The sequence below is a fragment of the Acanthochromis polyacanthus genome, chromosome 23 (assembly GCF_021347895.1).
Source record: "Acanthochromis polyacanthus isolate Apoly-LR-REF ecotype Palm Island chromosome 23, KAUST_Apoly_ChrSc, whole genome shotgun sequence".
Lineage (NCBI taxonomy): Eukaryota > Metazoa > Chordata > Actinopteri > Pomacentridae > Acanthochromis > Acanthochromis polyacanthus.
In genome coordinates this window covers 12622320-12650316 of record NC_067135.1, presented here as the reverse complement: position 1 = coordinate 12650316, position 27997 = coordinate 12622320, and the positions used below count along the sequence as shown (strand labels likewise).

At 39.3% G+C, this 27997-nt stretch overlaps 1 protein-coding gene across 4 annotated transcripts in view; it reads right to left on the bottom strand.

Moving 5' to 3' along the window:
* Positions 1 to 1809: 1809 nt before the first annotated feature.
* The window catches only part of LOC110970860 (complement C3-like), a 28431-nt gene continuing 2243 nt past the window's right edge, over positions 1810 to 27997 (bottom strand). Inside the window, exons 2-43 of one of the 4 annotated variants that reach the window (XM_051943789.1) lie at positions 26824 to 27019; positions 26546 to 26708; positions 26313 to 26407; positions 25918 to 26006; positions 24666 to 24748; positions 22720 to 22807; positions 22472 to 22574; positions 22220 to 22340; positions 22022 to 22137; positions 21742 to 21888; positions 21095 to 21194; positions 20902 to 20996; positions 20598 to 20789; positions 20342 to 20497; positions 19249 to 19378; positions 18214 to 18282; positions 17790 to 18008; positions 17600 to 17714; positions 17412 to 17500; positions 17163 to 17302; positions 15817 to 16029; positions 14802 to 14865; positions 14619 to 14708; positions 14293 to 14499; positions 13081 to 13156; positions 12799 to 12958; positions 12172 to 12267; positions 10306 to 10456; positions 8755 to 8840; positions 8246 to 8323; positions 7982 to 8137; positions 7839 to 7901; positions 7639 to 7720; positions 6708 to 6756; positions 6532 to 6622; positions 5777 to 5866; positions 5591 to 5693; positions 5328 to 5420; positions 4720 to 4812; positions 4535 to 4618; positions 3328 to 3472; positions 1810 to 3225 (exon numbers count right to left, since the gene is read on the bottom strand). In XM_051943789.1, the coding sequence (XP_051799749.1) occupies positions 3099 to 3225; positions 3328 to 3472; positions 4535 to 4618; positions 4720 to 4812; positions 5328 to 5420; positions 5591 to 5693; positions 5777 to 5866; positions 6532 to 6622; positions 6708 to 6756; positions 7639 to 7720; positions 7839 to 7901; positions 7982 to 8137; positions 8246 to 8323; positions 8755 to 8840; positions 10306 to 10456; positions 12172 to 12267; positions 12799 to 12958; positions 13081 to 13156; positions 14293 to 14499; positions 14619 to 14708; positions 14802 to 14865; positions 15817 to 16029; positions 17163 to 17302; positions 17412 to 17500; positions 17600 to 17714; positions 17790 to 18008; positions 18214 to 18282; positions 19249 to 19378; positions 20342 to 20497; positions 20598 to 20789; positions 20902 to 20996; positions 21095 to 21194; positions 21742 to 21888; positions 22022 to 22137; positions 22220 to 22340; positions 22472 to 22574; positions 22720 to 22807; positions 24666 to 24748; positions 25918 to 26006; positions 26313 to 26407; positions 26546 to 26708; positions 26824 to 27019 (4903 nt within the window). In that variant the 3' untranslated portion in view covers positions 1810 to 3098. Of the gene's footprint in view, positions 3226 to 3327; positions 3473 to 4534; positions 4619 to 4719; positions 4813 to 5327; positions 5421 to 5512; positions 5694 to 5776; positions 5867 to 6531; positions 6623 to 6707; positions 6757 to 7638; positions 7721 to 7838; positions 7902 to 7981; positions 8138 to 8245; positions 8324 to 8754; positions 8841 to 10305; positions 10457 to 12171; positions 12268 to 12798; positions 12959 to 13080; positions 13157 to 14292; positions 14500 to 14618; positions 14709 to 14801; positions 14866 to 15816; positions 16030 to 17162; positions 17303 to 17411; positions 17501 to 17599; positions 17715 to 17789; positions 18009 to 18213; positions 18283 to 19248; positions 19379 to 20341; positions 20498 to 20597; positions 20790 to 20901; positions 20997 to 21094; positions 21195 to 21741; positions 21889 to 22021; positions 22138 to 22219; positions 22341 to 22471; positions 22575 to 22719; positions 22808 to 24665; positions 24749 to 25917; positions 26007 to 26312; positions 26408 to 26545; positions 26709 to 26823; positions 27020 to 27997 lie in introns of those variants that run through there. The other 3 variants (XR_007939684.1, XR_007939685.1, XR_007939686.1) reach the window with 3 other exon arrangements.

The following is a 27997-nucleotide window of genomic DNA, read 5'->3' as shown; positions in this document are numbered from 1 at the left end:
TATAATAAAAAAGTCAAACTTAAAATACTAGATAATCAAACAATATGTGAAAAACACTTGAAGTTTTTAAAATGGCCCATTGCCCCTAGAATTAAAGAAATGCAATTTAAAATTCTCAATAATTATTATCCATCGGCAGAAACCTTGAGGGGTAGATTTGGTTTTGAAGTTGAATGTTGTGGATTTTGTCAAAATGACCCAGAAAAAACGGAACATCTATTTTTTCTTTGTCCAATTAGTGGAAAATTTTGGCAAAATATACACACATGGTTGAGTAACAAACTCAGTGATCTTGAACAATTTACAATTGAAGATGTTCTACTATACAAATCTAAACTTAAAAAAGAAACTTCACTTTTGATTAACCTTGTCATTATTATGGGTAAATATCATTTACATAAATGCAAATGGAAAAAACAACTACCTAATTTGGAGTGTTTCAAAAACGAATTCAAAATATATTTGTCCTCCATTAATCTTATAAGAAACTCTAACCTGTTGGCAGATAAGATTTGTCAAACTGTGGAAGATTTGTTGATCCTGTAAATCATTGTATTTACTGTTGCCTGCTTGTGTAACTTGATCTTGTGCCTGTGCTTCGATATTTTGTCTCTACGAGAGTTTGTACAATAATAATAACAATAAAAAAAAAAAAAAAAAAAAAATTTCCGGATATAGTATACATCCGGGTATTTCTCACGTACTCAATCTATTCATACTATCCAATGTGAACGCACTACATACTTATTTTGACGTCACATTTAGTATGAGTAGTACGTTAGTATGCGATTTTGGACACAGCCTGTACATATAATGGACGTAGCATCTGGCTCCAGAATTGAAGCCAACCCGGAAGTGTCAAAAACTTGCAATATCACGCCGTCCGCTAGGCCTGGCTCCAAAAAGCTTTTTCTCCATAGACCCCAATTCATTTTTGGAGAAAATAAAATTTGATAGACTGATGTTCTACAGCTCAGGATTTTCCCCCCGTTAGTTTTCATGGTCAAAATGAGAGATCAGGTGGCTGATCTTAAAATAAATCAATACTGAATTTTGAATAAATCGTTAAAGTTGGCGGAGCCAGGGGGCGTGGCTATACTTGATAGACAGCAACAGAAGCCTCTGCGGCAAAACGTGGGCGGGATAAGAGAGTCCTCAGCCAATCCTGCCCCTAGTTGCTCTCCGGTCCAGTCTGTTTGATGATGCTTTTTACGTCACTGGCTCCAAAAAATCCAAAACGGCGACCAGGAAGTAGCAAAATCCGGGCTTCATTTTCTCGCCGTTGAAACCAACGGGTGACGTCATGGTTAGTTTACGCCTGGCTTCCCTCGACCCTTGTGCCGTCAGAAACATGGGATCTAGCATGGCTAGGCTACTATCCACCGGTTTTGTGTGTGGGTGGAACTTTTTCTTGCAACTTTCACAGCAAACTCATAAGCTGATATCTACAATTACAGCTGTTTTTTATTTAAGTGCTTTTTAGTTGGCAGGTTAATATGAATTTCTGTTATTTTGCAGAGTGGTTCTGGATGCATCATATTTACTGTGTGTTTGTATCATCGTAAATAAAAAAGAAAGAAAAATAAATATTCTAAGAAAAAAATGAAGCCTGTTTTATGTGAGGAATGTTTTTCTTTTTATGTATTCTGTAATTTCACATTTGTTGCTCCCATTGCTTATTTCTGCATTTTATAGCACAAACTTGACTTTTAGGATCATCTCAAGTGCAAGAAAGGAGGATTACAGGCATCCTGCTGCAGATCTTCTTGGTTCTCTTCTGTCAAAAGTGCTTCAATGAGGTATTTTAGATTTCCCGTTTAAGTGAGAAACTTTACTGTCCTTGTTGAAAATAGTATTTGGTTTCAGGACAAAACAAAGATGAAGACTAATGAAGTTACTTTTACAAAAACATTTTCACAAATCGGTGAACAAGCAGCTATTTAAGAATATTACTCTTCATTCTGTCCAATTTAATCCAGATAGAGACAAAAAGAACTATAACGAGATCCCATTACATTGGAGGATTTGAAAAACAGTTATTAGATCCCGGTGTCTTCTCAGGTTTTGTGCATAAATTGTGCAAGAATTTAAAGCTGCTGAGAACTGAGTACTTGGTGGAGTTACAATAACCACAGTCTATACAAAAAAAATACTGAAGACGACACTAATCCACTAAGGTTTGACCTAGGCAGGAGAACAAGACTACAGAGAACTAGAACTATACATCTAACAGAGTAAACAACAACACGGTCAGTCTAGAACTGAACGAGAACCAACTACCACGCATAGCCAAGAAACTTTCTAACAATGTGTTGACATTTTTTTATGTCCCTGCATCGTAAAAAGATGCAAAAAATTTTTTTTAGAACTTTATTGCCATATAACAGGGCAATGACATAAACAAAAACATTAACATTGTCCTGAGACTGGGCATCATACCAAATACAAAATCAGACACAAAATGAAGAAAAAGAAAATACAGGCATAGGTTGAGTCCTACGACAGGAATTCTGTCATTGGCCCCCACTTCCTCTCAAAAACAGGGGTTTTTAGTTGCAGTTGTGCTGTCAGCTGTTCCATCAAGAAAACTTGTCTCGTTTTTTGTGTCCATTGTGTAATTGTCGGTGGCTCAGGTTTCAGCAAACATATTGTTATCATTTTTCTTGCAGTCATTAACATTAGATGCAGCAGATATTCTTGGTCATGAGAGAAACTGTCCGGAAAGATGTCCAATAAAAATATTAAAGGCTCCCAAGAGAGGTTCACTTTCAGATGTTTTTCCAGTATGTCCTTAATGTTCTTCCAATAATTTCAAATAGCAGGACAGTCCCAGAAAGCCCACTAAGCCACAGTTTCTCCAACATGTGTTACTTTTACTGGTTTTTGAAAGAAAAGTCTTTAACGGAGTTCTGAAAAATCTTATTTTCGTTTTCCAGTCAAATTCTTTCCAGACCTGACTCCCCACACCACGATGACAACCTGAGCAGATATTTCTCCAGACATAATCCTCCAAAGTCACATTTAGCTCCAGTTCCCATTGCTGTAAAAAGATGCAAAATTTTTAAAAAAATGAAAAGAACATTTTAATCGCTTGAGTTTCACGACTGACATCCAAAGACTATCTCCTGAAGTCCCAGACAGGTAAGTCGATGTGCATCAAGCTGACACTCCGCTGTCGTCGGCCAGTACTCGACCCAGGTTCTCTCACCGAGCACGTACTGGAACCTGTGGAGAGCAAAGTGACAAGAGTCTTCACACTGGAACATAACAGTGAGACATATACAAGAGTATCAGACAGGTGAATCTGATTCGGTGGATCAAATTTACGTTTGCCTTTGGTCATCGCTGTGAATATCTTCGGATGAACCCATGACAAGGTAGGTTTTGCCCTTTTGCAGACCTAAAGCTTCTCTGCAATGCTGGTGACTGATGAAAATGCGAAGTTCATTGAGAGGAGCGGCATCTAAACTTCCTGTAATTTTCAAGAAAAGAGAAAAGAATAAATGTCTGGCTTAGGGTTTAACATAGAGCTGGTGTATTCTCACATTATCCTGTTGATTTCAAGATTACATTGTTGGAAAATATCCTTATTTTTGCTGAGAGTCAGATTCGTTATTGATACTAGTCTCATATCTCCTTCAAAACTGTAGTGTATTTGCGAGGCGGACGCACATTCCTTCATTCCATGCTTTTTACTGCCATGCTTCACTTCATAACAACAACTGTGCACATGTGCAACCCAGCAAACCTGGACTCTACAGTGTTCACAGTAGTACAAAAGCTTCTGGGCCCAGAACATCATTCAAACACTATGTGGTCAATACACCACAGAAATCCACCTTCCATAAATCAACATCTTGTTTTATTCAACCTGTACAAAATTTGTATAAATGACTAGCATTTTATTTCAGGTTATGTACCAGATTATTTCTCAGATGAACCAGTAAATTCCTGTAGCCTCTGTAGGTTTTATCCTTGGGTCGTGTCAACCCACTAAGAAGTGAGTAAGTGTAGTTCCTGTATCATCCAACAAGTTAAAAACATTTGCTTTTCTATGCTGTTTACATGTTTTTCTATGCTGTTTACATGTTCACATTGTGTGTTTTTTATATGCTACAGGACATGTCAAGAGCAAAATACACAGTCAGTGACAAAAACATGGATTCAGACCTCTGATATTGAGGAATCAACAGAATATAGCAGTTCAACAGTGTTTGAACAGATTTGTGGGGAGCTGGTGTGCTTGAGCTGCAGTAAGTGATAAAGATGCTTAATACACATTATAAAGGACAGTGTAGCATTGCTGTACATCTGAACCATTTTAAGGCAAGAATGGAGGATTTGACGGGAAAAAGCATTAATAAATATAACTGAATTTTAGAAGTTTAATCAACACCTGCAGGAAACCATGAAAATGATCAAGATTTTACTCTAAAAATCCCAATGAGGTCATGCAGAGTACCCATAAAAACAAAAAGCTTTGTCACTGTAAGTAGAAACAAATGGTGAAGTTTTAAAGGAGACAAACACCCACCTCCTTTGATGACTTCCTGAACCCGCACTGAGTAGCGGTCTGTGTACAAATGGTCTGCTAGATCTTCCACTCTGACTTTGTATGCTGTAGACAGACGGTGCAGATTTCAGCCCTCTGGCTTACATTTGGACATCCACAATCTCCTAAACACTTCACAGGAATGCAGCTCACTTCTGGTCTCTTACCAAACTCGATTTTGCTGATCGTGGTATTCTCACAAACCTTCACTGTGCGCTCATCGTTGCTGATTTTACCCTTCTTCTGCATGCTGCAGTTCTCTGGAAACACATGAATGCAGCAATGTCAGTTTCAATCCAGCGTGTATGTTGGTGAGCGATTCCCTCTTAATAGGTACAACCAAATAGCTATTTCAGAAATAATTTTCCTACATGTATTCCCCCACAGTTTACCCATCGTTATATATTAATATTTATATCGACTTTTTGCTAAGAGTGACAGAACGTCTGCAATTAGGAACGACCTGCCTGAGAAGATAAGGCTGCTGTATCAACATCTTTTAAATCACTTCTTAAACCAATTTTTATAGGCTTGATCACTTTCTTATTATTTTTAATCATACTTTTTTGCCTTTATTTCATAGTTCATTATATAGTCTTTAACGTTTCCATTATTCACTTATTTAGATGTGTAGCCAACAGACAATCACCACAGTTACCATAAATAAAAGGCAATCTTGGGGAGGTCTAACACTATAAATACAGCAAAACTAAATCTACTAAGACAAATGATTAACTGTCAGTCTGCATCAAATAATAGTCTTAGTCATACTTACCTTCAGCACATGTGCATTCATCGCCTCTACAGAGTCGCAGCCGCTGTCCAGCTCTCCTCTCCAGATGGTAGAATTTCACACAAGTTTTTGCTTCTGCAACAAGAACAAGACTTTTTTTGTAATATATTTAGCACTAATTGAAGTAAATTTTACATCAGATACTTAAAAATACAATGCAGTAATACCTGCTTATGTACTCTGTCAAATCTACTGGCAGCAAAGAATAAATCTCGGAGCTCAGCGAGGCTCTTCCTGACACTTACGGTCATAGTATTCATAGACAGACACGGCTGCTGGTTGTAAGACGCCCACTTTCAGCGTCTGGTGGATCCTAAAAGTGACCTCCTTTGGCCGTACGCGAGAAACCTGCGGGGAAATGAATGTTAGATATGCATAAATAAAGCACCAAGCAGATTAAAAAAGGATTCAGATGAAGGCTGGTGTCTCACCTTATCCAGGTAGACGATGAGTGAGCCTCTTTCTGACAGAGCTTTGTCCATCTCATATTTCGCAATAGTGCGGGCTCGTCCTCTAGACAACTACACACAAACACACATCATCAGACAACTTTCTGGTGCGCATTTTGTTCCTCTAAACCAAATGTCTGTAAGCCTAGCCATGCTATACCCATGTTTCTGATGGCACAAGGGTCTAGGGAAGCTCGACAGGGAGGGAGGCGGGCTAAAAGGTTGTCTATCAAATCCCTCTGCAGCAATTGGGTAGGTATACAACCAATCAACGCAACGAATAGGCTGACGGAGTTCCGAGAGCACCGGCGGATTGTGGCTAAGTCCCGTTAGCTTCCCAACCAGCGGAGCCAACTGGTATATTAAGGATTTGCCATATCCCGTCGGCATAAGTCCAAATACGTCTTTCTTCTCAATGAAACACTTCAGTGCCAGCCTTTGTTTATCTTTCAAGTTGAATTTTAGCTTCAAATCTTTAAGGGCTGTGGCCAAAGCCGAGTCGAAAGATAACTGTTTATTGTGCGCCGGTTGTTTCTGTCAGAATCGTCACGCCTCTGTCGTCACTTAGTTACGCCCGCCTTCTGACTCTACACTTCATGGTGATTGGTCTGGCCAGTTTTAGGAGAATCCAGCCTCGAGCCTTATGGAGGGTAACTAGACCCACTCTGACAGAGAATTAAATTCGTTGCCGTGGGTTGTCTAGCGTGGCTAGGCTAAATGTCTGTAAAAGTTCTTACCGAGTTCAGGTCTTGTGTGTTAACAGTGAAGCCTGTCAGCAAGTTGATGTCCAAGATGGTCATGGCTGCATCTTGCTTTCTGTCCATATACCTGAGCACAGAACAGATCAAGCCATTTAATGCAGTCAGTCCTTAAACATTTCAGATGGCTTCAAATGCTTTTTCATTCAACTTACAAGACCTCTATTTTCAGCTTGTATATCTTCTCATCCTCATCCATTTTCACTGGAGGAACGAAGCATTAGATGTGCATGAGTATTTTTTGTTCCCATAACAGAAAAACACAAAAGGAAGTTCTATTTTTAGATAATCTGAATGAGTAAAGATGGTGTAAGTTTTGTGTTAAATGTAAAAGAACAAACTGTCTGTCATAGAAATATCGATTTTTAATTTTTAATGTGAGTTTTTTAAAAAAATATATTTTTCAAACTGTGTTATTTTTATTATAAAGTTTTGGCCTGTTTTTTTTTTTTTAAGCGAAATTTATATGGTCATTTTTCTTAAATTTTACTAGATATCAGTAGTTTTATCAATAAAATAAATGTTCAAATAAGTATTTACTATTTTTTAATCATTAAATTGACTACAAAAATGTTTTTCTATAAAATATTGCAAATATCTGTAAAAGAATGATATTTTCAGATGATTTAAATACGGTGAAATAATGTCATTTTAAAAGAACAAATGTCTATCTGTAAACAATATCTACACGAAAAGGTTTTTGATGTAGATATTACTTAGTCTTGGCCCGTTTCTTTCTTCTTTTTTATGTTTTTTAACAGTCAACATGCAAATTAAAAGTTTTTGTTTGTGACTTTACCACATATTATCTGTTATCTAAAAAAGCAGAGAAAATCTGTTAAAAAAATGAATAGTTTAAAAGAAATTAGCATTTTTCAGTCCTTAATATATCCTTATTATTTGAAAAAATGTATAATATTGGTAGAATATATTTTAGATTATTTTTATATTCTTTAAATATAGTACATTTTGTGTCATTTTGTAGTCGAACATTGTAGAGAAAGCAAATAAAATGACAATATAAAGGCATACAAACTGCTGAAATGATGACAAATAAGTCGACAAAGACAGAAGCCACCAAATTACCTGGAATGAGCTCTACTGACATGTTAAACTTCTCACAGTCACTCTCCTTTTCTGTCGCCCAAATATAATACTGTGACACCATCTGTCAGAGAAATTAAAGTGTCTTTTAGTTACTTTAATGATATTGTTCACATAACATTGAAAAAAAAATGCCTTTGACCTCATGTGGGATTCAAATGAACACAAAACGGATGACTTACTGTCACCGTTGCTTCTCCTGTTCCTGAGGCGGTCACGTTCACATCCTGGTTTATGCCGTAAAACTGCCAAACGTGTGCAGACACAGACATGGATCAGCAGAGCATACAGACAGTGTGTTGTGAATAAGGCAGTGTGTTCTCACTGTAGATGTTCTTGTAGCGTAGTGATTGTTAGCGTTGAAGTTGAACTTGTCAGGATGTGACCTGCCAGGCAGAAAGACGTCCACGTTGAGATCATACTCTGCTTCTTTATCAGCAGACCAGTACTCTGCTACAGCCTGATACACCATTATAGTGGCCTGGAGAGAGAAAAAAATAAAGAAGATGAAGGTTAGCATGAGCTTAGATGAATTTTAAAAAAGTGCAAATCTGACAAAAAACAATATGCATGGATAGAAAGTTGTTACCTGCGTTGATCCGTAGCCTCCTCCCACCTTATTCTGCAGGCTGAACCATCTCACAACAGGTCTAGCATATTCAAATGCCTTTAATGGACACCAAGAAAAGCATTGAAACATGTGTTGGAACATTAAAAAAAAATGCATAAATTGCTGGTTTTGTTATGGTTATGTTGATAACCCTGTCAGTTCCCAAAGCTTGCCTTAAAATGTATAAATCAGTTTCTCATTATGGCACAGTCCCACAACATCAAAAAACATCATGTCTGCTGTTATTTACACCTGTGCTTTGGTTCATGTTTTTCCTGTGCAGGCTGTTGTAATCAATCCCATACACAATAATGATATGGCACGAACAAACTACGTTTTGAATGGTTAAATTTGGATTTTCCTTCCATGGTGCCAAGTGTTCTGGAAAATGGCATGCTGCTGACTTTTATTTCCAAACCTTGAATGAATGGTTGAATGGATGATGGCTCTCTGGTTGTACAACACACATCTCAGTGGAGCATACTCACCCTGGCCTTGACCAGAGCCAGAAGACCGTAAGCTGTGGCCTCCAGTGTGTAAACATGTCCCCTAGGTGAAGGCCAGTGGTTTAGCTCTGGAAAACAAATATCCTTATATTAAGCTGCAATATCTAAAATAAGCTTAATTTCATAGTTCTGCTTCAATTTTGCAAAAACAATTACAAATCTATATGAATGATGTAGGCAGTCAGCAAATACTAACATCTATGCTTGACAGTGAAAAAAAAAAAATCAGAAGTTTGGTTTTTAGCTGCCACATGAAGATATAAGAATGGCTAATCAATGATTTATGTGAATGCACAATATGTGCACAGAGTGTGAGCAACTCAACAGTTGAAATCTAACATTGTCAGACATGGTGAATAAAAAAAGAAAAACAAGGAGGATGTGGTGAAAATCTGGCAGTAAGGGTTCTGTAACACTCAAAATTGAGAAAATTGTATAAATAATTCCAAATATCTCTAAATTAAAAAACAGTGATACACACATTTTTGATGAATTTGTAAAGTAACAGTTACAAAATTTGTATTTATTTACTACTTTTTAAATTATTTATTTATATTATTATTTATTGAAAATAATGGCAAAATTATATTTCCTAGATGATTTAAATGCGTTAAATATAATTCTGGTCAAATGTCACAAAAGAACAAATTGCCATTCATGAAAAATACAGATCTTTTTACAGTTTTGACCTGTCATGTAAATGAACATATTTTTATGAGATTTGAAATATCTATCATTGAACAAATAGGGAAATTAGTATAACAAAAGTTAAAGTTATTATTGGGTATTTTGGAATCTTTAATAGCTGTACATTTTTTTCTTTTAAATGTCAGTAAATATCTGTAAAAATAAACTTTGATTTTACAGCCAAATTTTTTTTGAAGAAGTTCTGAAATTTGTAAAAGTATAGACTTTTGATATGGATGTTATTTACAATCTTGTTTTCACAGTCAACATGTAAATTAAGACTTTACCATATATTTTCTGTTATTTAAAAAAAACAAGGAAAATCTGTAAAATTACAATTTAAAACACTTTCAATTATAAATAATTCAGTCCTTAGAATATCCTTATTATCTGAAGTAATGTACAATGTTTGTAAAAAAAAAAAAAAAAAAGATTATTCACATTGGTAAATTTATGGTCAGAAATTGTAAACAAACTAGTAATCACTTTTTTGTCAATATTATTTGCAGTTTGGACCTTTTTTTAACAATGTTTTGTTGTAGGTCTCATCTGTAATTTAACAAAACAATGAAAATATGTCAATTGTAAATTGTTCAAGAAAAACAAATTTAAAAACTAGGCTAAAAACAACATAAAATTACCTGAAATATATCTTAAGCATTTTTGCACTTCAGTTTGTTTGTTGTTGCCTCAATGGATATTATGCTTTTGTATGGCAGTGACCTAAAATCTTCCCATAAAAGTGACCTGATCAAAGTATCAGTAGGACCAGCAGCAAATATTTATATTGGAGTGACTGGTGAACGTGTAGTATTATGTGCTGGGGATATTTCTGTGTGTAGAGACCTGGGGAAATAAACCTATTCAGGATATCCCGGTTCAGTTTGTTCTCATTGGCCAGAGCATAAGACGTCATGGCAACAGCGTAAGGGTTGGTGAGGTGCGGCAGTCGCCCCTCCAGGTAGCCCACTGCTTTGTCTATGCTGCTTGGCAAACTCTGGACACAAAGAAAAGTGAGAAAGAAATGAAGAATGACGACTAGTGATGGGAGGACCGACAGTCACCGGGAGGTCTTAGTGTGAACGTGAAAAGCTGTAAAATCCATTTCTGCTCTTGAATACTGCAGTGTTCCTCTTCTGTGTCTCACAGGCCTCAGTAATTAGAGTTAAGACTGGAGAGCAGAGTAGTCATGTTGTGGTCAAAACAGCAATCATCACCAGCCACTATGATAATCAATTAACTGATCAGAGTCATTTCTTGTGCAAATTCTCTATTTCAAACTTTAGAATTTTGAATACTTCCTGGTTTCCTTTCTTCTCTATGACAGCAACAGATGCAATATTTGCTTTGAGGATGTTGATAGAGAAGTACAGAGAAGGTCAGAAGGAGCTGCATTGAGTCTTTGTAGATCTGGAGAAAGCTTATGACAGGGTGCCCAGAGAGGAACTGTGGTTTTGTATGAGGAAGTCTGGAGTGGCAGAGAAGTATGTTAGAGTGGTGCAGGACATGTATGAGGACTGTAAGACAGTGGTGAGGTGTGCTGTAGGTGTGACAGAGGAGTTCAAGATGGAGGTGGGACTACACCAGGGATCAGCTCTGAGCCCCTTCTTGTTTGCTATGGTGATGGACAGGATGACAGACGAGGTTAGACAGGAGTCTCCATGGACTATGATGTTTGCAGATGACGTGATCTGTACTGAGAGCAGGGAGCAGGTGGAGGAGAAGCTAGAGGCGTGGAGGTTTGCCCTGGAAAGGAGAGGAATGAAGGTTAGCCGCAGCAAGACGGAGTATCTGTGTGTGAATGAGAGGGACCCAAGTGGAAGAGTGAGGTTACAGGGAGAAGAGATCAAGAAGGTGGAGGATTTTAAGTACTCGGGGTCAACAGTCCAGAGCAATGGAGAGTGTGGAAAAGAGGTGAAGAAGCATGTACAGGCAGGATGGAACGGCTGGAGAAAAGTGTCAGGTGTGATGTGTGATAGAAGAGTTTCAGCTAAAATGAAAGGAAAGGTTTACAAAACTGTGGTGAGACCAGCCATGTTGTTTGGTCTGGAAACAGTGTCCCTGAGGGAAAGACAAGAGGCAGAGCTGGAGGTAGCAGAACTGAAAATGCTGAGGTTCTCTTTGGGAGTGACCAGGATGGATAGGATCAGGAATGAGTACATCAGAGGGACAGCACATGTTAGAGGCTTTGGAGATAAAGTCAGAGAGGCCAGACTGAGATGGTTCGGACATGTCCAGAGGAGAGAGAGTGAATATATTGGTAGAAGGACGCTGAGTTTCCCACTGCCAGGCAGGACGCCTAGAGGAAGACCAAAGAGGAGGTTTATGGATGTGGTTAAAGAGGACATGAAGGTAGTTAGTGTGAGAGAAGAGGATGCAGAAGACAGGGTTAGATGGAGGCAATTGATTCGCTGTGGCGACCCTTGAAGGGAAAAGCCGAAAGGAAAAGAAGAGAAGATCTCAGTGGGATCCACTTTTCAAATAAAGCATTTTGCATTTCAGACAATTCAACTTTCCTAAACATGGAAAACGTGTCTCTATGTAATGTGAACTTCCCATGTTATGGTCAAAACAGTTTGTTGCAGAACATATGCCACACCCTGTAAAGACAAACCAGCTCTGCAACGCTGTACAATTACATTTGAACAAATGAAGAAATAAATAAAAGGTGAGAGAAGAACAGAAAACACTGTATAGAGGTGATTAACTCACATTAACTGTGCGGCCACATATTGTGCGTGACTCCTGCATGGCGATGAGACAGAAGGCCGTCATGGAGGCGTCTGAATCTGAACCGGCCACGTCACCCTACACATGGACAAATACACAAATATGTCAGTCTCAAAATCGTCACCTCTGTCAACAGAATATGGTTAACAAATATGGTCTACTTGAATAAGATGACTTTCAGTGGTTTGCAGTTGCTGCAATTAACTTCCTTCAAGTAAGAATCAAGACATCCATTGAGGCAGATCAGTTCTATGCTGTACCACATGGACATCAAAAACTTCTTTTAATGGTAACGCACACATTATAAACCATCTTGTTACACACACAATCTTGCATTGTCAGTTCCAAAGGGACTAACTATATTCTGTCCAACTGTAAAATAGACTTTTATCAACACCAAATTTTAACACAATACGTGCATTTGAGTATTGATGTCTCATGCTAGTATGTATACAGCTTTTTTTGACTCATTTATTGGTGAAAAGATAGTAATGTAATAATCATGCCTATGTCTAAATATTGTTGACCAAGTAAAAATGATTAATGTCTAAGGCAAATCATGTTTTCTCTAAATAAGTCACGAAGAAGAAGTGAAATCAGGGTACTCACAATCATCTCCACATGGATTATTCTCCCCACTTCTCTGAACATGCCGTCAGGCTGCTGTGTGTTGAGAATCAGATAGTTGACAGCGTCGCAGATGACTTGACTGTGCACTGGCACCACAGTGTAGGCAATAGAAAACACTTTGACAACGTAGGCTGTCAGCCTAACAGAACAAAGGAGAAAAGACAGCAGTTTAGCTTCACTAATTTGCACCTAAAAAACAAACACATGCACAGCTGGAAGTAAAGTAGGCTGTTTGAATTCTGTAATGTCTGGCCTGCTCACCAGGTGGTACTTGCACGGCTAGGCCAGAGAGCAAAAGAGCCGTCCGTCTTACGGTAGGCCAACTCACGCAAGTAGCCTGGACAAGATTAAAAAAAAAGTTTTTCAGTGACTTTTTTGGTGTTCGCAAGCAGGTTATAGGGGTTCACTTCAAGTGTATGGTTGACCATGAAGGAGGAAATAAGCCAAATCGGGATTTTGTAGGCTTGTAGTACCATGATGGAAGATATTTTATACAAATTTATAGATCTGTAGCATCTGTGCCACATCGCCTTCCGGCCTCAGCAAAATTGGTCACTTTTTGTGGGGTACATACCCAGCTCATATCTTTCTATACGATACCCCCAGAAGTCTCCAACTTTGCAAGTTGTCATACAATTTTGTTTAGAATAGGACAGAGCGGTCCTTGGGCCAACATTTATAACATTTCTAGTAATTTTAGACCCCTAAAACCTACTCGCGAGTCTGTTTTTCTTAATTTTTAGCATTTTTAGAAGGTTCCTGTAGTCTGTAGAGAGTAGCTAGGAGGCTGTGAGGCTACATGTGATGTCAGATGGTTGCTGTGAGCTTGTCTGCCAAATTTCAGCCATCAACAATGTCTAGAGGCTGAGAAATAAGCAGTTCAATAGTGCAAAATCCTAGGCGAGGATTTAGGGGGTGGGTTTAGGTCCAAATTCCAGAAATTTGAAGAGGTCATAACTTTGGAACTAGTAGAGATAGAGACCTATAATTTTGCATGGAAAGTTCTATTGTAACTATCTTTCAGCACATAAAACGCTGAGAAAATTGTCAATGGTGCAGCAACCACTTTTCTGGAAGTTGTGCGTTTTCACATGAAATGACCCAAATAGAATATCGAAACCCATAATTGTAGGCATTTGCAATAAATAATGTATCTTCAGTCATTATGATCCAGAAGTGAGAACTGCACACTAAAACAACAAAGGATAAAGACTGAGGAAAGTTACATTTTTACTGAATCCAAACTATAACCAAAGGCAGCAATATTTGACAAATTTCTGTCTAACAAATACATTTTAGTAATCAAGTAAAAGTAATCTCACTTATATAAATTGGAAAAAGAAAAATGTCCATGTCATTCTTGTTTTTGGCCATTATTTAATTATATTTTGAATAAACAGAACAATACTGTTAGAATTTGGCTGTAGTTTTTACAGTAATTTATTATAGTGTGTGCTTATGTCTTATACCTACCAGTTTTTATGTATCGGAGGGCTTCATCACGCTTCTGAAAGCCTACAGTTTCCCACTGGTTGGTTTTGTCCAAATACAACGTTGCAATGACAGGCAGAGTCATGTGGATCATGTTCGCCTCTCCTGGTCCGGAGGGTTGGTAGATCAGAGAACCCATTGATCTCCCACTAATGACGTTCTCCACCAGTGTACCAACTTCTTTTCTGCCTGCATGCACACACATGAAGTCAATGGGAAGAACTTACAAAGGTCCCCAAAAAACTATTTACGTCAGTGTGGAAGCTAATGTATCACACAATTGTCACAAATACAACAAAATATCTCACCTGTCAAAGAGATTTGTGTGCTAGCAGGCGTGTTTGGAACCAAATCACTTTTGGGAATTCCACTATTCAGAATTTCTACTTGTTTACCATCTGAAGCAAAAGACGGGGTTCAAGTAGGGGAATCAGTCAGTAAGTGGTAAAAACATAATATTACTAAATATCTGTATAGTTAGTTAGACTCACCATTGCCTTTATTAGTGGGATCTAGAACAACGATCTGAGGAGATTTAACCAGTACGCCTGCAGGCTGGAAAAATAACAAGACAAACATTAGAAATCACAAAAGTTTGAAGTAATCCAAATGTATTAGTTTGTAATAAAATTTTAAAAAAAATGGCTTTGCTGTCAAAATGATTAATCCATCTTGGACTGTTTCTCTTATTTACAGGTACTTCTGACTAAGATGAAACAATATATGAGCCAAAACAGCATGACCACCACTCCCTGATATACTGTTGATCCTGTCCAAAATACCTACAACCTGCTGACTCCATAAGACTGATGAAGTCTTTTAGTATCCGACATGAAGCTGTACCATCCTATAAGTAGTGACACCCTCACTGCAGCTAATCAGACTCAAACCTGCAAGATTTGCTCGGACCCACGTAGCAATCTGTATGTTGCTCAGGTCTTTGCATCCGCCACTTTCTCCAGCATTAAAACATCAGCTTAGAGAACCAATTGTTCATTTTACTAGTAATATGTCCTGTGCCTTCACATGTTGGTATGAGCTAATCAACATTCATTTGTGTGTGGGAACAATGTTTTGGCTCATTGGTGCATTAAATAAGCCTAATACTGACTTTAACACAGGAGATCACTGTTTGTTTCTTATCTCTAACAGGCTGATGTTGTTTGGTAGAAAGCATGACCCCAGCTGCTTCTGAGTTTTATTCCTGCAAATCACGCATGAATCACAACAATTACACCAAGGCTACGAAACTCCCAAAACTTTAAAATTCTGGTCTTTTTATCGAAACTGCAAAATTTTTCTTACCCGAGCGAAATCCTCAGTTTGACCCAGATTTATTACTCAAGTCTCACAAAGTCTTTTTTGTGCCGAAACCTCAACAAACATTAACCATAAAATTGACTGACAAATGACATCAGCCTCCTCAGTTGTGTTCCAGAGGACATATGGTAGATAAACAACACAATCTGGGGCATTAAAAAGTATCAAATAGTCCGTCTCTCTTACCACAACCCGCAGCATCTTCCTGATTCCATCACTGAGGTATGAATTATTCACCGCTGCCTTGACCTGGATGCCGCGTTCTCCATCCTTCATGGGAATAATGACGAAGGGTACAGACCGTGTAGTTTGAGGTCCGACAGCAACTTCCTGACGATATTTCCCATGTTTGGAGGCTGCACTGCACACATTCTCCTCCTCGATCAGATAAACACGCACCTTAGAAACAGAGCAAAGATGAAGATATGTGAAGAACATGAATGAAGAGGGGCAGCATAGGGGTGTGGTAGTCAGCACTTTCGCCTTGAAGCTAGAAGATGCATGGTTTGCGTCTCTGCCTTTCTGGGATATGTTGCCAAAAAAAAAAAAAAAAAAAAGGATATGTCGCCATGGAGCCTACATGTTCTCCCTGTGCATGCGTGGGTTTTCTTCAGGTACTCCGGCTTCCTCCCACAGTCCAAAAATATGCTGAGATTAATTGGGGATTCTAAATTGTCCGTAGGTGTGAATGTGAACACGATTGTTTGTCTGTATATGTAGCCCTGTGATGGACTGGTGACCTGTCCAGGGTGTTCCCTACCTTCATCCTAAGTCAGCTGGGATAGACTCCAGCCACCCAACCCACGACCCTAATGAGGATTAAGCGGATGTATATATGTCAGGGTAGAGACTGCGATTTTGTAGAATTGGAGTTTCTACCAGTAGAGATTGCGATTGGAGTCTCTACCAGTAGAGATTGCGATTGTAATCTCTACCAGTAGAGGTTGCGATTGGAGTCTCTACCAGTAGAGTTTGCGATTGGAGTCTCTACCAGTAGAGATGGAACTTTAAATCTGACCCCCACCCTGACCCTAACCTTAAAAGTCTAACCTTAGCCCTGACAAATCTCTACTGGTAGGATTGGAGTTTCTACCAGTAGAGATTGTGATCGCAATCTCTACTGGTAGAGACTCCAATCCCAATCTTTACTGGTAGAAACTCCAACTCTACCAAATCGCAGTCTCTACCATGATATCTATAGAGAGAGAGATAATGGATTGATGGATGGATGAATGAATGAATGAGGTGAATCAGATGCTGATGAAATGTATTGATTATTGTGAGCATTTACAAATAAGTGCTTTCACTTTGGGCAATTTCAGATACTCTTTGTCTCGAGAATACGGGTCTGATTCCTGTCTTAGATAACAATGTACCATTAATCATGAAAACAGGATAATAATCATCAGATTCACTTGATTATCCAAGAATGATGCATAAAGTTTGATCTTGAGAATGCAAAGGTGCAATGCAAATGTTACAATGTGCTATATTTGTTCTCTTTTCCCTCTCAGTGATTTTTTTTTCCTTACAGTGATGTTATCTGGGCTGTAGTTGTGGAGGATTGCCTTAATTTCCAGCTGCTCTCCACTGACAGCAGAATAAGGCAGCAGGAGCTCAATGAAGAATTTCTTCCGAACAATTACCTCTAATGGATCGCCAACACATATTCCTTCAAGAAGAGAAAAAGAAAAAAACACATGATGAAAATGAGAAAAAAAGTTCATGAAATGTGAGGCTTAACTAAAGTTAAAGACAGATTTTAGTTGCTGAATCCTCACCGTGAGTTTTTGACAGACTGATGCCAATGAACTGCCAGGTCGTGATGGAGTCTTGCAGAGGAACATTTTTCACAACTGATGTGTGCTCGCTGAAACAATTAGGGGAAGTGGTAGATGCTAATGGGTTGACAAGTGAAATTATGAGTGTATTGTTTTCTTTGTGGGTGCACAGGTTTCAGCTGACTCACCAGTTGGCTTGACGACAAGGAGGCAGCACGATATCTGCCCACAGCCAACTTTCAGGGAAGTGTGTGCGAGAAATAATCTCATCGCTGTACAAGTAACTGTCATCCTCCTCCTCATCTAAAGATTTTTTGAAATGTTAACATTCTGATTGTTTCACAGCAGCTGGTGAAACCATGAGAAACCATTTCAGACCTCTTTTTTTCCGTCTCCCTCTGTGAGCCAGTTGAAGATTGCCCTCCTTCCTTTCAGCTCGCTCATTTTCCATCGTCTTGCAGCAGTTCAGGAAGGCGTTGACGCAAGATGCGCCTTCCAAGATGTACTCACTGCGCCTCTCACAGGTGTATGAACCAGAGGTGTCTCTCAGGCCATCCAAACAACAGTCACGCTCTAGATCATCTTTATATTGACTCACTGGAAAGAAAACAGGTGGTGGATAAGACAAAAAGAAACATTTAAAATAGTGCGTTTTAGACATGGAAATGAATCTTTTAGTCCAGTCAGAAGTACAAAGAACAGAGTTCCTCTAATATATAGAGCCTGAAAAAAAAACTAAATCTGAAAAAGAAAAAAAATGAATGAATGTGTTTGTTTTTTTTAGTGGAGATGTGATTCTTACATAAACTGGTTGTGACATCCATTACAGCAGCAGCTCGTCTTCGCCTGGCAGGGGCCGGACATTTCAACTCTGGAAAAGCAAAACAGATGAGATCTTTAACAGATCTGAACCAGTTACATCTAGACTTGACTGCAGAATTAAATAGGAAAAAAAGCAATACATAATTGCATTTTACGCCTTACTTGTTGGGCTTTTCAAACACGACATACAGTTGTGATCAAAGGTTTGCATATGCTTGTAAAGACCTCTTAAGTTTCCAGTGATTCCTGTAGCGCCCAGTTTTCTATGATGGAAGCGTTTAAACACTCATGCATTTTGGTTCTTTCACACATTTTCTACACAGGTTCTGGAAATACCACAAAATCTGATGGGTCAAAAATATACATACAGTAATGTTAATATTTGGTTCAACATCCCATTAGCCATTTTCACAACAAAGCTCTTCTGATAGCTGTCTACAAGCCTCTGGTTGCATCTTCAGCCACTTGTCTTGCAACTAAAGCTGTCGGCTTTCTGACGCACAACCTTTCTGAGCAAGTTTTAAAGAGGCTAAAAAAAGACTCATCAGCTCATATGGCAATCCAATCACCATAATTTGCTGTTGAAGCCAACATGGAAATGCTTCAAAGTTATGTCATTATTATATCATCTCATTTATTGCTAGTCTCACACAGATCATTTTGCCTTTGCATGGTAACATATTTAAGCCAACCCAAAACATATTATAATGGAATTTAGCAGCAGCAATTAAAAGCTTAGATTACCAAACTGAACAACAAAGAGTAACTGTCAGACAGTAGGAGAAACACACTTTGGTATGTAATGTACTGTAGGTAATGCATTAGAAAACATCAATACTCACTTCTCTTAATTGGTTGGATTTCATGACTACAACAATCAAATCTTAAGAAGGGTCTGTTCTGGGTAGTATTTGCTGAAGGAGTCACTATCATTTGCTTGCCCCAGAATTAAACTATGATATTGTAGGTAGGGTAAAGAGTGGGGCTATATATATATAGAGTGAAGTATTTTCACCTTGTCTGTAAGATGTCCCAGAAGCAGTGTTGGACTCAAACAGCAGCCCAGCATCAAAGAAAACACTCATACCGTCCTTCCCTCCACCTGATGTGCAGCCGGTGTCGTACTGCTCCACTATGTCCCACACCTGGAGAGTAAAACCCAAACAGGCAAGGCTTAGAGATAAAGACAAATCTGCAAATTCAGTGACAATTTTGACATAGCACAAGAAAGATGTTTTTATGCAGTTTTTCTGCTGCAGCTACATGATGACAAACACAATTACTGTCATTCTGCCTCGATTCACCAAATGACTCACACCCGATCATCTTTAATTTGACAGATCTTTTGTGGAGTGAATATTGATTTAGTTGACCACAGGTAAAATGAGTGACTCCAGTTAGCTACCTAGTCATGATTTTTCTTTTAGCCCAGTGAGAACACTACATACAGTAACTCTTCCAGTTGGGACCTCTTTGAAGTGGTTTCACCTGCCATACCTGCTCAATATATGCTCAAATATTGGCCATAAATGCAAGAAACATAACTAATATTTTTTTCTCATCAGCTACGCCTCTGACTGGCACTGTACTCTTATTTTTTAAGCTCCTATTGGTGCCAATGACAGGGGGAAAAAAAATCAGCCTCTTAGAGTGAAAAATGAAAGTTTCATTATTGGTGACATTTTTAACCAAATTTGCACCATTGTATCACTGGTTTGTATTGGTCTATCAAAGAAGTTTATACCATTGAAGATCATATGTACATATCAATGAGCCTACATAATTTCAGGACTCAAAGGTACGTTATTTCTCATGTTATTGCATTTCAAGCATTGCTCCACAGATTGGCGTGAAGAAAACAATGCAAACTAAGATTTTTTAACTCAAAAACAAATGTTACCCGATGATCCCTGATGTTTCACATTTTATTTAATAACAGACAGATGCACAGAAAAAAATTCTGACAAATGCGATGGTCATACACAGACTTTTTTCTTTAAAATAGGTGAACTCAGATGGAATGACCCAAATCTATGCTACAGAACTATCCAAATGTGAACATATGTGCAATATTCCATTTCATATAAGATAAAGATGAAACAAATTGCCTTTTTCTGGGTGAGACGGTGCTTGTTGTTTAGCATGTAGACGCCTTTGTCCACTGCCACCAGTCCCACTGTGGCCCCTGGGTCTCCTGTGATTTTGAGAATGAATCTCCTGCGAGGCTCATAGGACAGAGCAGCTCTGGCTGGTTCCAGCTTCAGCTAAACGTGAAGAGGAGGGCGGCAGTGGGCCATGCAGAATTTAAAAAGAAGATCTGAATGACATTTCCATGCTCTGCTACATGGATGTTGTTTCTCTCACCGAGCCCAAGCAGGAGTCTTTCACATCCACCCAAACAGAGTCTGACACCACTTCATTGTCACTTGGATGGTAGTAGGCGACAACGCGGAACGACGGGAGCATTTCTTTGGTGATGGGAAGAGTCAGGGAAATCACCGTTTGGCCTCTCGTCCTGTAACGCCCAGCTTTCACCAGCCGACCTCTGCTCTGGATCTGGGGACACAGATTTACAGCGTTATCACACATAGATACGAGCATACGCTATGGACTACAACAAAAACAGCCACAAATGTGCACACAGGCACAAGAACAAAACATCTCTCACCAGGTAGGTGATGTCAGTGGCGTGATTTGACTGCCTGTTGAGGTGGAGGCTCATTTTCATGTAGTCTCCTAATTGCAGCTCAGCAGAATGCAGCCCTGCAAAAATTTAATGTTGCAGTGAGCACTAAAAAGGAGAAGATCCACTTTACTTTACCACTGCTCCCACCACACATCACCTAGCACATATTCCTTACCTATGTGAATGTAATTATTGCTTGTGGTGTGATATGACTGAGCTGTAATGTTGGCTACTGCTTGTCTGTTAGCTGAAACCATAGGATCGTTGGTTTTTGCCTGGAATTGAAAGCACACAAACACGTGAGCATACACAAACATTCAAATGAAGAAAGAATTAACACATGAAAATGATTTTACTTGAACATGCTGCAATAATCTCAAAAAATTGCTACATTGTGCCAGAGTTTACCATTTTCCACTACATGTAAAGTGAAATATTTCAAGACGTTACGGGGCGGAACGAATATTCAGATATTCGTCTTTAATAGGGTCCGAATATTCGGAGACCAGAAACCATTATTCGGGCTAGCCCTAGTTGTGTTTTCACCAAATACTTTTTTACTCTTACTTGAGTGATTTTTTGCATGACTACTTTTTACTTCTACTTGAGTGATATTATTTTTGAAGTAACGTTACTCTTAGTTGCGGACAATTTTTGGATACTCTACCCACCTCTGCTTATAGCTCAAAAAAAACCCACAACAAATGCACTAGAATGAGGCATTAATACTGTACAGTAAATGTGCAAGAATTAAAACCAAACATCAGCTAAATTAAGCTAAATGTGGATGAATGTAAATTTAAACTTAAAAAAAAGACTTACAATGATTTCCAGTCTTGAATCTGAAGCTGCTGCGTTTACGGTAAGCTTTGCCATGCCATTGGCTGTGGTTTTGCCCTGCCATTCACCAGGACTGACCACAACTGGAACACCTGCTGCCGGAGAGCCATCAGGATTTGTCACTTCAACCTGCCAAAGAAGAAAAAAAACTCAGACAGCTTCTAAGAACACATCTTAAGGGCAACTAATGCTATTAGGTTATTTCTCTTTTTTTAGTACAACAGAACTATAGTTGCCTTATAAATCTAAATTAGTACTTTACCCCAACATCGAAGGACAGTCCAGGTTTGAAATATTTGGGCGTTCTTATGAAGTGGATGGTGTAGGGTGATGTGACAATCTGGATTCCTTTCAGCTCTGCCTCTACCATTTCACTACCTGCGACAGGATGCAGAAACACAAACACACATTAGCAGAACAGGATTCACATGTGCTCAAAAACACAGTGTCTCTCTCTTACCGCTCTCAGTCAGCACACTGACAGATACGAATATGGGCTTCCCCACAAGTTCCAGGATGTTTCTGAAAGTGCTTGTGATGTGCTCCCTCGTCAGTGTGACCGATCCTTCACCACTTGTGATCTAACGGCAACGTGATAAAGAGATGCAGCATAACTTAGTGTTACAGTTAGGGAGAACCTGGAGGCACTTTAGTTCTTACATCAGCACAGTGATATCTGAAAATCCTTGGTTTAGTGGAAACGTTTCCTTACTGGCACTCTCTGAACAGAGTCTGGAAATCCCTTCTTCTCTCCTTCAGACATAACACCAAACACCACGTAGGCCGTCCCATGCACTGGCTCACCCAACAGATACCTACAACCACAAGAGAAAGATGTGTTTTAGCCCCACAATGAAGCAAACAGGACAATTAGAATAGGTCAGAATGTAACAACAACAACAAATGCCACACAGACTAAATCACAGAGTCATCAAATCCACAAAAAAAACCTTAACATACTCAGCTTTGATGTCAACAGTGAGCGCTTGGCTGTCCACGTAGAAGAAGGAGCTCTTAGGTTCCAGTTTGACCTCAAAGCTGGGAAGCACTGTGGAATTAAATGATTAATTCACAAGTACAATTCTACAATTTCATTTCGCAGACGCTTTTGTCCAAAGCAACGTACAACACAAGCAAGAATTCAGACATAAGGAAAAGCCTTTAGTAAGTGCAAAAAGTGCTTCAAGTGCGATTGGTCAAAGATGTTGCCATGAAGTTGCAGAAGAAGTGCCAACCCCCCCTCCCCTTTTTTTTTAAACTTTGTCAGTGCTAAATAAGTGCTGGGTTTTGGACCACTTCACTTATTCTACCCCTGAGGTGGAGTCGGATTAAGTGCCTAGGTGTTCTCTGAACAATTAAGTCTTCAATTGTCTCTTAAAAGTAGAAACGGACTCAGCAGAACACACAGAGTTTGGGAGTTTGTTCCACCATTTGGGAACAACAGAGGAGAAGAGTCTGGCTAGAGATATCGAGCCGCGCTGGGCTGGAAGCACCAGGTGTCTCTCACATGCAGAGCAAAGTGGGCGTGAAGGGGAGTAGACCTGGATCAGGGAATCCAGGTAGGCTGGGGCCGTTCTTGTAAATGTTTTGTAAGCCAGGAGGAGAGTTTTGAATTTGATTCTGGCTGCAACTGGAAGTCAGTGAAGGGAGATGAACAGGGGAGTAGTGCTGTCCCAAACGACGTGTCGACGAGTCGTCTGAGCACGATACTTCATCAAAAGCAGAAGTGAGCGCGCAATGCACCAGAAATTCCCTTCCGACAGGAGCGCGGAACACGGATGAACGTCGGCGCAGCATCGTGCATGTATTATGTATGCACGCTGCAGCGCGGATGTCCGCGTTCTATCGTAAACATGGATGTCAGCGTTTACTATACAGCTGTATCTAAACGCGGACGTCCGCGCTGCAGCGTGCATACATAATACATGCACGATGCCGCGCCGACGTTCATCCGTGTTCCGCGCTCCGGTCAGAAGGGAATTTCTGGTGCATTGCACACTCACTTCCGCTTTTGATGATGTATCGTGCTCAGACGACGCGTCGACGCGTCGTTTGGGACAGCCCTACAGGGGAGTGACATGAGCTCTTTTGGGCTGGTTGAAGACCAGACGTGCTGCTGCATTCTGGATCATCTGTAGAGGTTTGACTGTACATGCAGGGAGACCTGCCAGAAGAGAGTTGCAGTAGTCAATGCGTGACATCACAAGAGCCTGAACCAGAAGTTGTGTGGCCTGTTGGGTCAGGAAGGGTCTGATCTTCCTGATGTTGTAGAGAGCATAACGACAAGATCGAGAAACTGAGGCCACATGAACCTTAAAGGTCAGCTGGTCATCAAGCATGACACCCAGGTTTCTGGCTGAGTTTGTGGGCACAAGTAGGCTCGAGTGAAGTTGGACACTGATCTGAGGCTGAACAGATGGACAAGCTGGAAAGACCATGAGTTCAGTCTTAGACAGATTTAGCTGAAGGTGCCGTTCCTTCATCCACGTGGAGATATCAGCCAGACATGCTGATATCCGAGCTGAAACTGTTGTGTCGTCAGGTGGAAAAGAGAGGAAAAGCTGAGTGTCGTCAGCATAACAGTGGTAGGAGAAGCCATGGGAGCGGATCACTGCACCAAGTGAGGTGGTGTACAGAGAGAAGAGTAAGGGACCAAGCACTGAGCCCTGAGGGACCCTTGTTGATAGGCTATGTGACCTTGACACATCCCCTCGCCATGACACTCTGAAGGATCTGCCTGTGAGGTAGGACTTGAACCACAACAGGACAGAACCTGAGATGCCGAGCTCAGAGAGTGTGGAGAGGAGGATTTGATGGTTCACGGTGTCAAAGGCAAATGTCCCATTAAATGAAAAAGTAAATATTGCACCGGTTTAAATACACAGTGAAGATAATGGGTAACTTACCACATTCTTTGACCTCAAAATGTGCAGAAAAGCTCTGCTGTGGGTTGCCGTAGAACTTCGCCACTACCTTCCACACTCCAGTACTGCACAGAGAAACATAAAATTACATAAAAGTAAAAAAAAGTTCAATATTTGCATTATTTAAAGAGTGAAAACAACATGGAAGTCAGGCTTCAGATTCTACAAACAGACTAGATTCATATAGGTACAAGCAATATCGCTGTACAATTTAAAGCAATTTGGTGTCCACTCGAATAAGTTCACACAATTTATTAGTTTAAAAAGTATATTTTTTTCTTATATTATCTCTTGGCAGCAGCAGCTCTTCTCACCCACTGATTAAAATGCCACATTTTTTGCTCCTGCCCCTACTGAAAAGCCCCCTCTGCTCTGATTGGTCAGCTGACCTTTGCTGCAAACCAAGCAGTAGTGGCTGCAGTGAGGAAATAATGGTAGACTGCAAGTAAGCTGCCCTTTTTTGTTGTTTGAGGGCATGCCGAATCAGCTGCTAGTCAGAACTGATGCCAATGTGTTACATAGTGACATAAATAAGTAACACAAGAGAAGCCTGGACTGTAAATGAGCCATTTCAGGCAAATAACAGGCAGGTTTTTTTCTATAACAGAGACGTGGACTTTGGATTTTGTAGGTTTTAAGACATTTTATGTGCACAAAAGGCAGCATATGGGATCATTAAAAGAAAACCTTATCACTTTGGGACACACAAGGGATAATAGATGTTGTAGGGCAGCAGTAAATTTTGTGATTGCATTAAAACATGACTGTCTGCCAACAAATGACATGACGCATGTAATTAAATGAAACTTATCAGTTGTTAATTTACACAAAGGCTATAGCTAATTGTGATCTTGTTTTACTCGTTTACACATCAAAAAAATTGTTTATGAGATTCAAATTTTTCCTGAAATTCCTGCATTGCTAATCATCATCCAGTTAAAAGCGAAGGGGTTCAAAAGCTCAGCCACAAGCTTTTTTAAAAAAAATCCAAACATGTTAAAAAGAGGAAGGTGAAAATTTTACGGATAGTTATCAGTCTCATAGGTCCAGACCATCACTAGTTGTTCAAGATTCATTATTTCAAAAACATGTTTGTATTGTTTAAGATTAATTAATATTATTAAATTTAAATTATTTAGGATATTGTTTTCAAATGAATTCACTTCTTCAATGCTACAGGATAGATTCCTGACTAAATAAATACAAAAAGATTGTTTTTTAAAAAAATACTCACCTAACAATTTCAGGGAGTTTGTATCGTCCAGAGTGGATGCCTAATTTCAGAGAAACTGGATAATATGGTAAAATGATGCCATCAGGGGCCTAAAAGTAAACAACATTCAATAGTCATTTACAGTTAGTATTTACAGTTTGTCAGTCAGTTCTGCAAACCCAACATTTTGTAAAAGTCTTTCATCCACAGCCTGGTAGGCGCACATATATTTATACAGTGGATGCAAACTACAGACGTGCTGTGGATGTGTCTTCATTATTTTTGCTAATGTGCAATTAAATTATTTCATACTTAGCATTTGGGACATCTCCTCAAGAGGCTTTGTTCTCCCAGTTCAAGCTGATCATTTCATATTACTTTTCAATATTGAGCGTATCAAAAATAAAACACAATACCACAAACTCAATGGTGATAATAGCAGCATAACCATCATCCTCATCTCTCTCCACAGGCTCCATCTGGGGCGTCACCGCAAACATCCTGTAAGAGACTGATACATGGAGAAAATTCACTTTGCTGCTCATGACTAACCTAGGAAGTATTTATTTTGAAAGTTTCGACAATTTACTGGTCAAAAGTAGAGTTCATTCAGACATTTGAATAAGGAATAAGGTAGCACTGGAGTCACCGTAGCTGTTAGGTGTGTAGAGGGTCTTGTCGGTCTGGATGAAGATGTATCCAGACTGGAAGGACACCAAGACTACTTTCTCCAGCAGCTGACCGGGGAACTGAGCTTGCAGATAAACATATTGCTTTATTCTGGGATCCTTACTGAAGTCTGCAGAGGGGATCTGAAACCAGTATGAAGAGACACGAGCAGAGGAGCGGAGCATATGATGAGCATTTCCGGATTATAGATGTCTTTATGAGGTGAGTAAAGCTGAATATCAAGAAAATTTTATTTACCATTATTTGTCCGATCTGCTGGAAGTTATTTGCACTGTTGAGTGTGACAAGTGTGGATGCCAGCGTTTTGTATTTGGTCGGATAGTTCATCACGCTGATATTGACGTTGAGGTCTTCTCCAGTGCAGTCTTGACATTCCACAAAGATGTTCTCAGCTGTTCCCACTCGCAATAAATTAGGGGCTGACATCACTTTCCTAAAGAGCAGTGATAGAGAAAGACAGAAAAGGTAATTTGGCCGCAAAAAAACCCCCATGCAGCGACTGACTGTTTTCAATATATACATTGTAGCCACTATAAACACATGTGGTTGATGAAGTGTTCATACACATGATGTACACGTTTGTCTGCATGAAGGTTTTAGGAGTGGATTTATCAGAAAAATGTTTGCTGACTCATAATTATGCAAAATAGGTATTTAAATTATTTTTATGGGCATGTAGAAATAGAATTGTTTGGTCTCTCATAAGAAAAGGAGCAAAAATAAAAGACATCCATCCTTTCTTATTCCTTTAATCATCTTGTGACCCTCGGAAATCTTTCAGAGGCTCTGACCCCAAAGGTGTATTTATACGAGTTTAAGTTCATTCACACTTTCCAAACATATTTAAAATACAGTGCCTTGTGAAAGTATTCGGCCCCCTTGAACTTTTCAACCTTTCACCACATTTCAGGCTTCAAACATAAAGATATTAAAATTGTAATTTTTTGTCAAGAATCAACAAGTGGGACACAACTGTGAAGTGGAATGAAATTTATTGGATATTTTATACTTTTTTAACAAATAAAAACCTGAAAAGTGGGGCGTGCAATATTATTCGGCCCCTTTACTTTCAGTGCAGCAAACTCACTCCAGAAGTTCAGTGAGGATCTCTGAATGATCAAATGTTGTCCTAAATGACTGATGATGATAAATAGAATCCACCTGTGTGTAATCAAGTCTCCGTATAAATGCACCTGCTCTGTGATAGTCTCAGGGTTCTGTTTAAAGTGCAGAGAGCATCATGAAGACCAAGGAACACACCAGGCAGGTCCGAGATACTGTTGTGGAGAAGTTTAAAGCCGGATTTGGATACAAAAAGATTTCCCAAGCTTTAAACATCTCAAGGAGCACTGTGCAAGCAATCATATTGAAATGGAAGGAGTATCAGACCACTGCAAATCTACCAAGACCC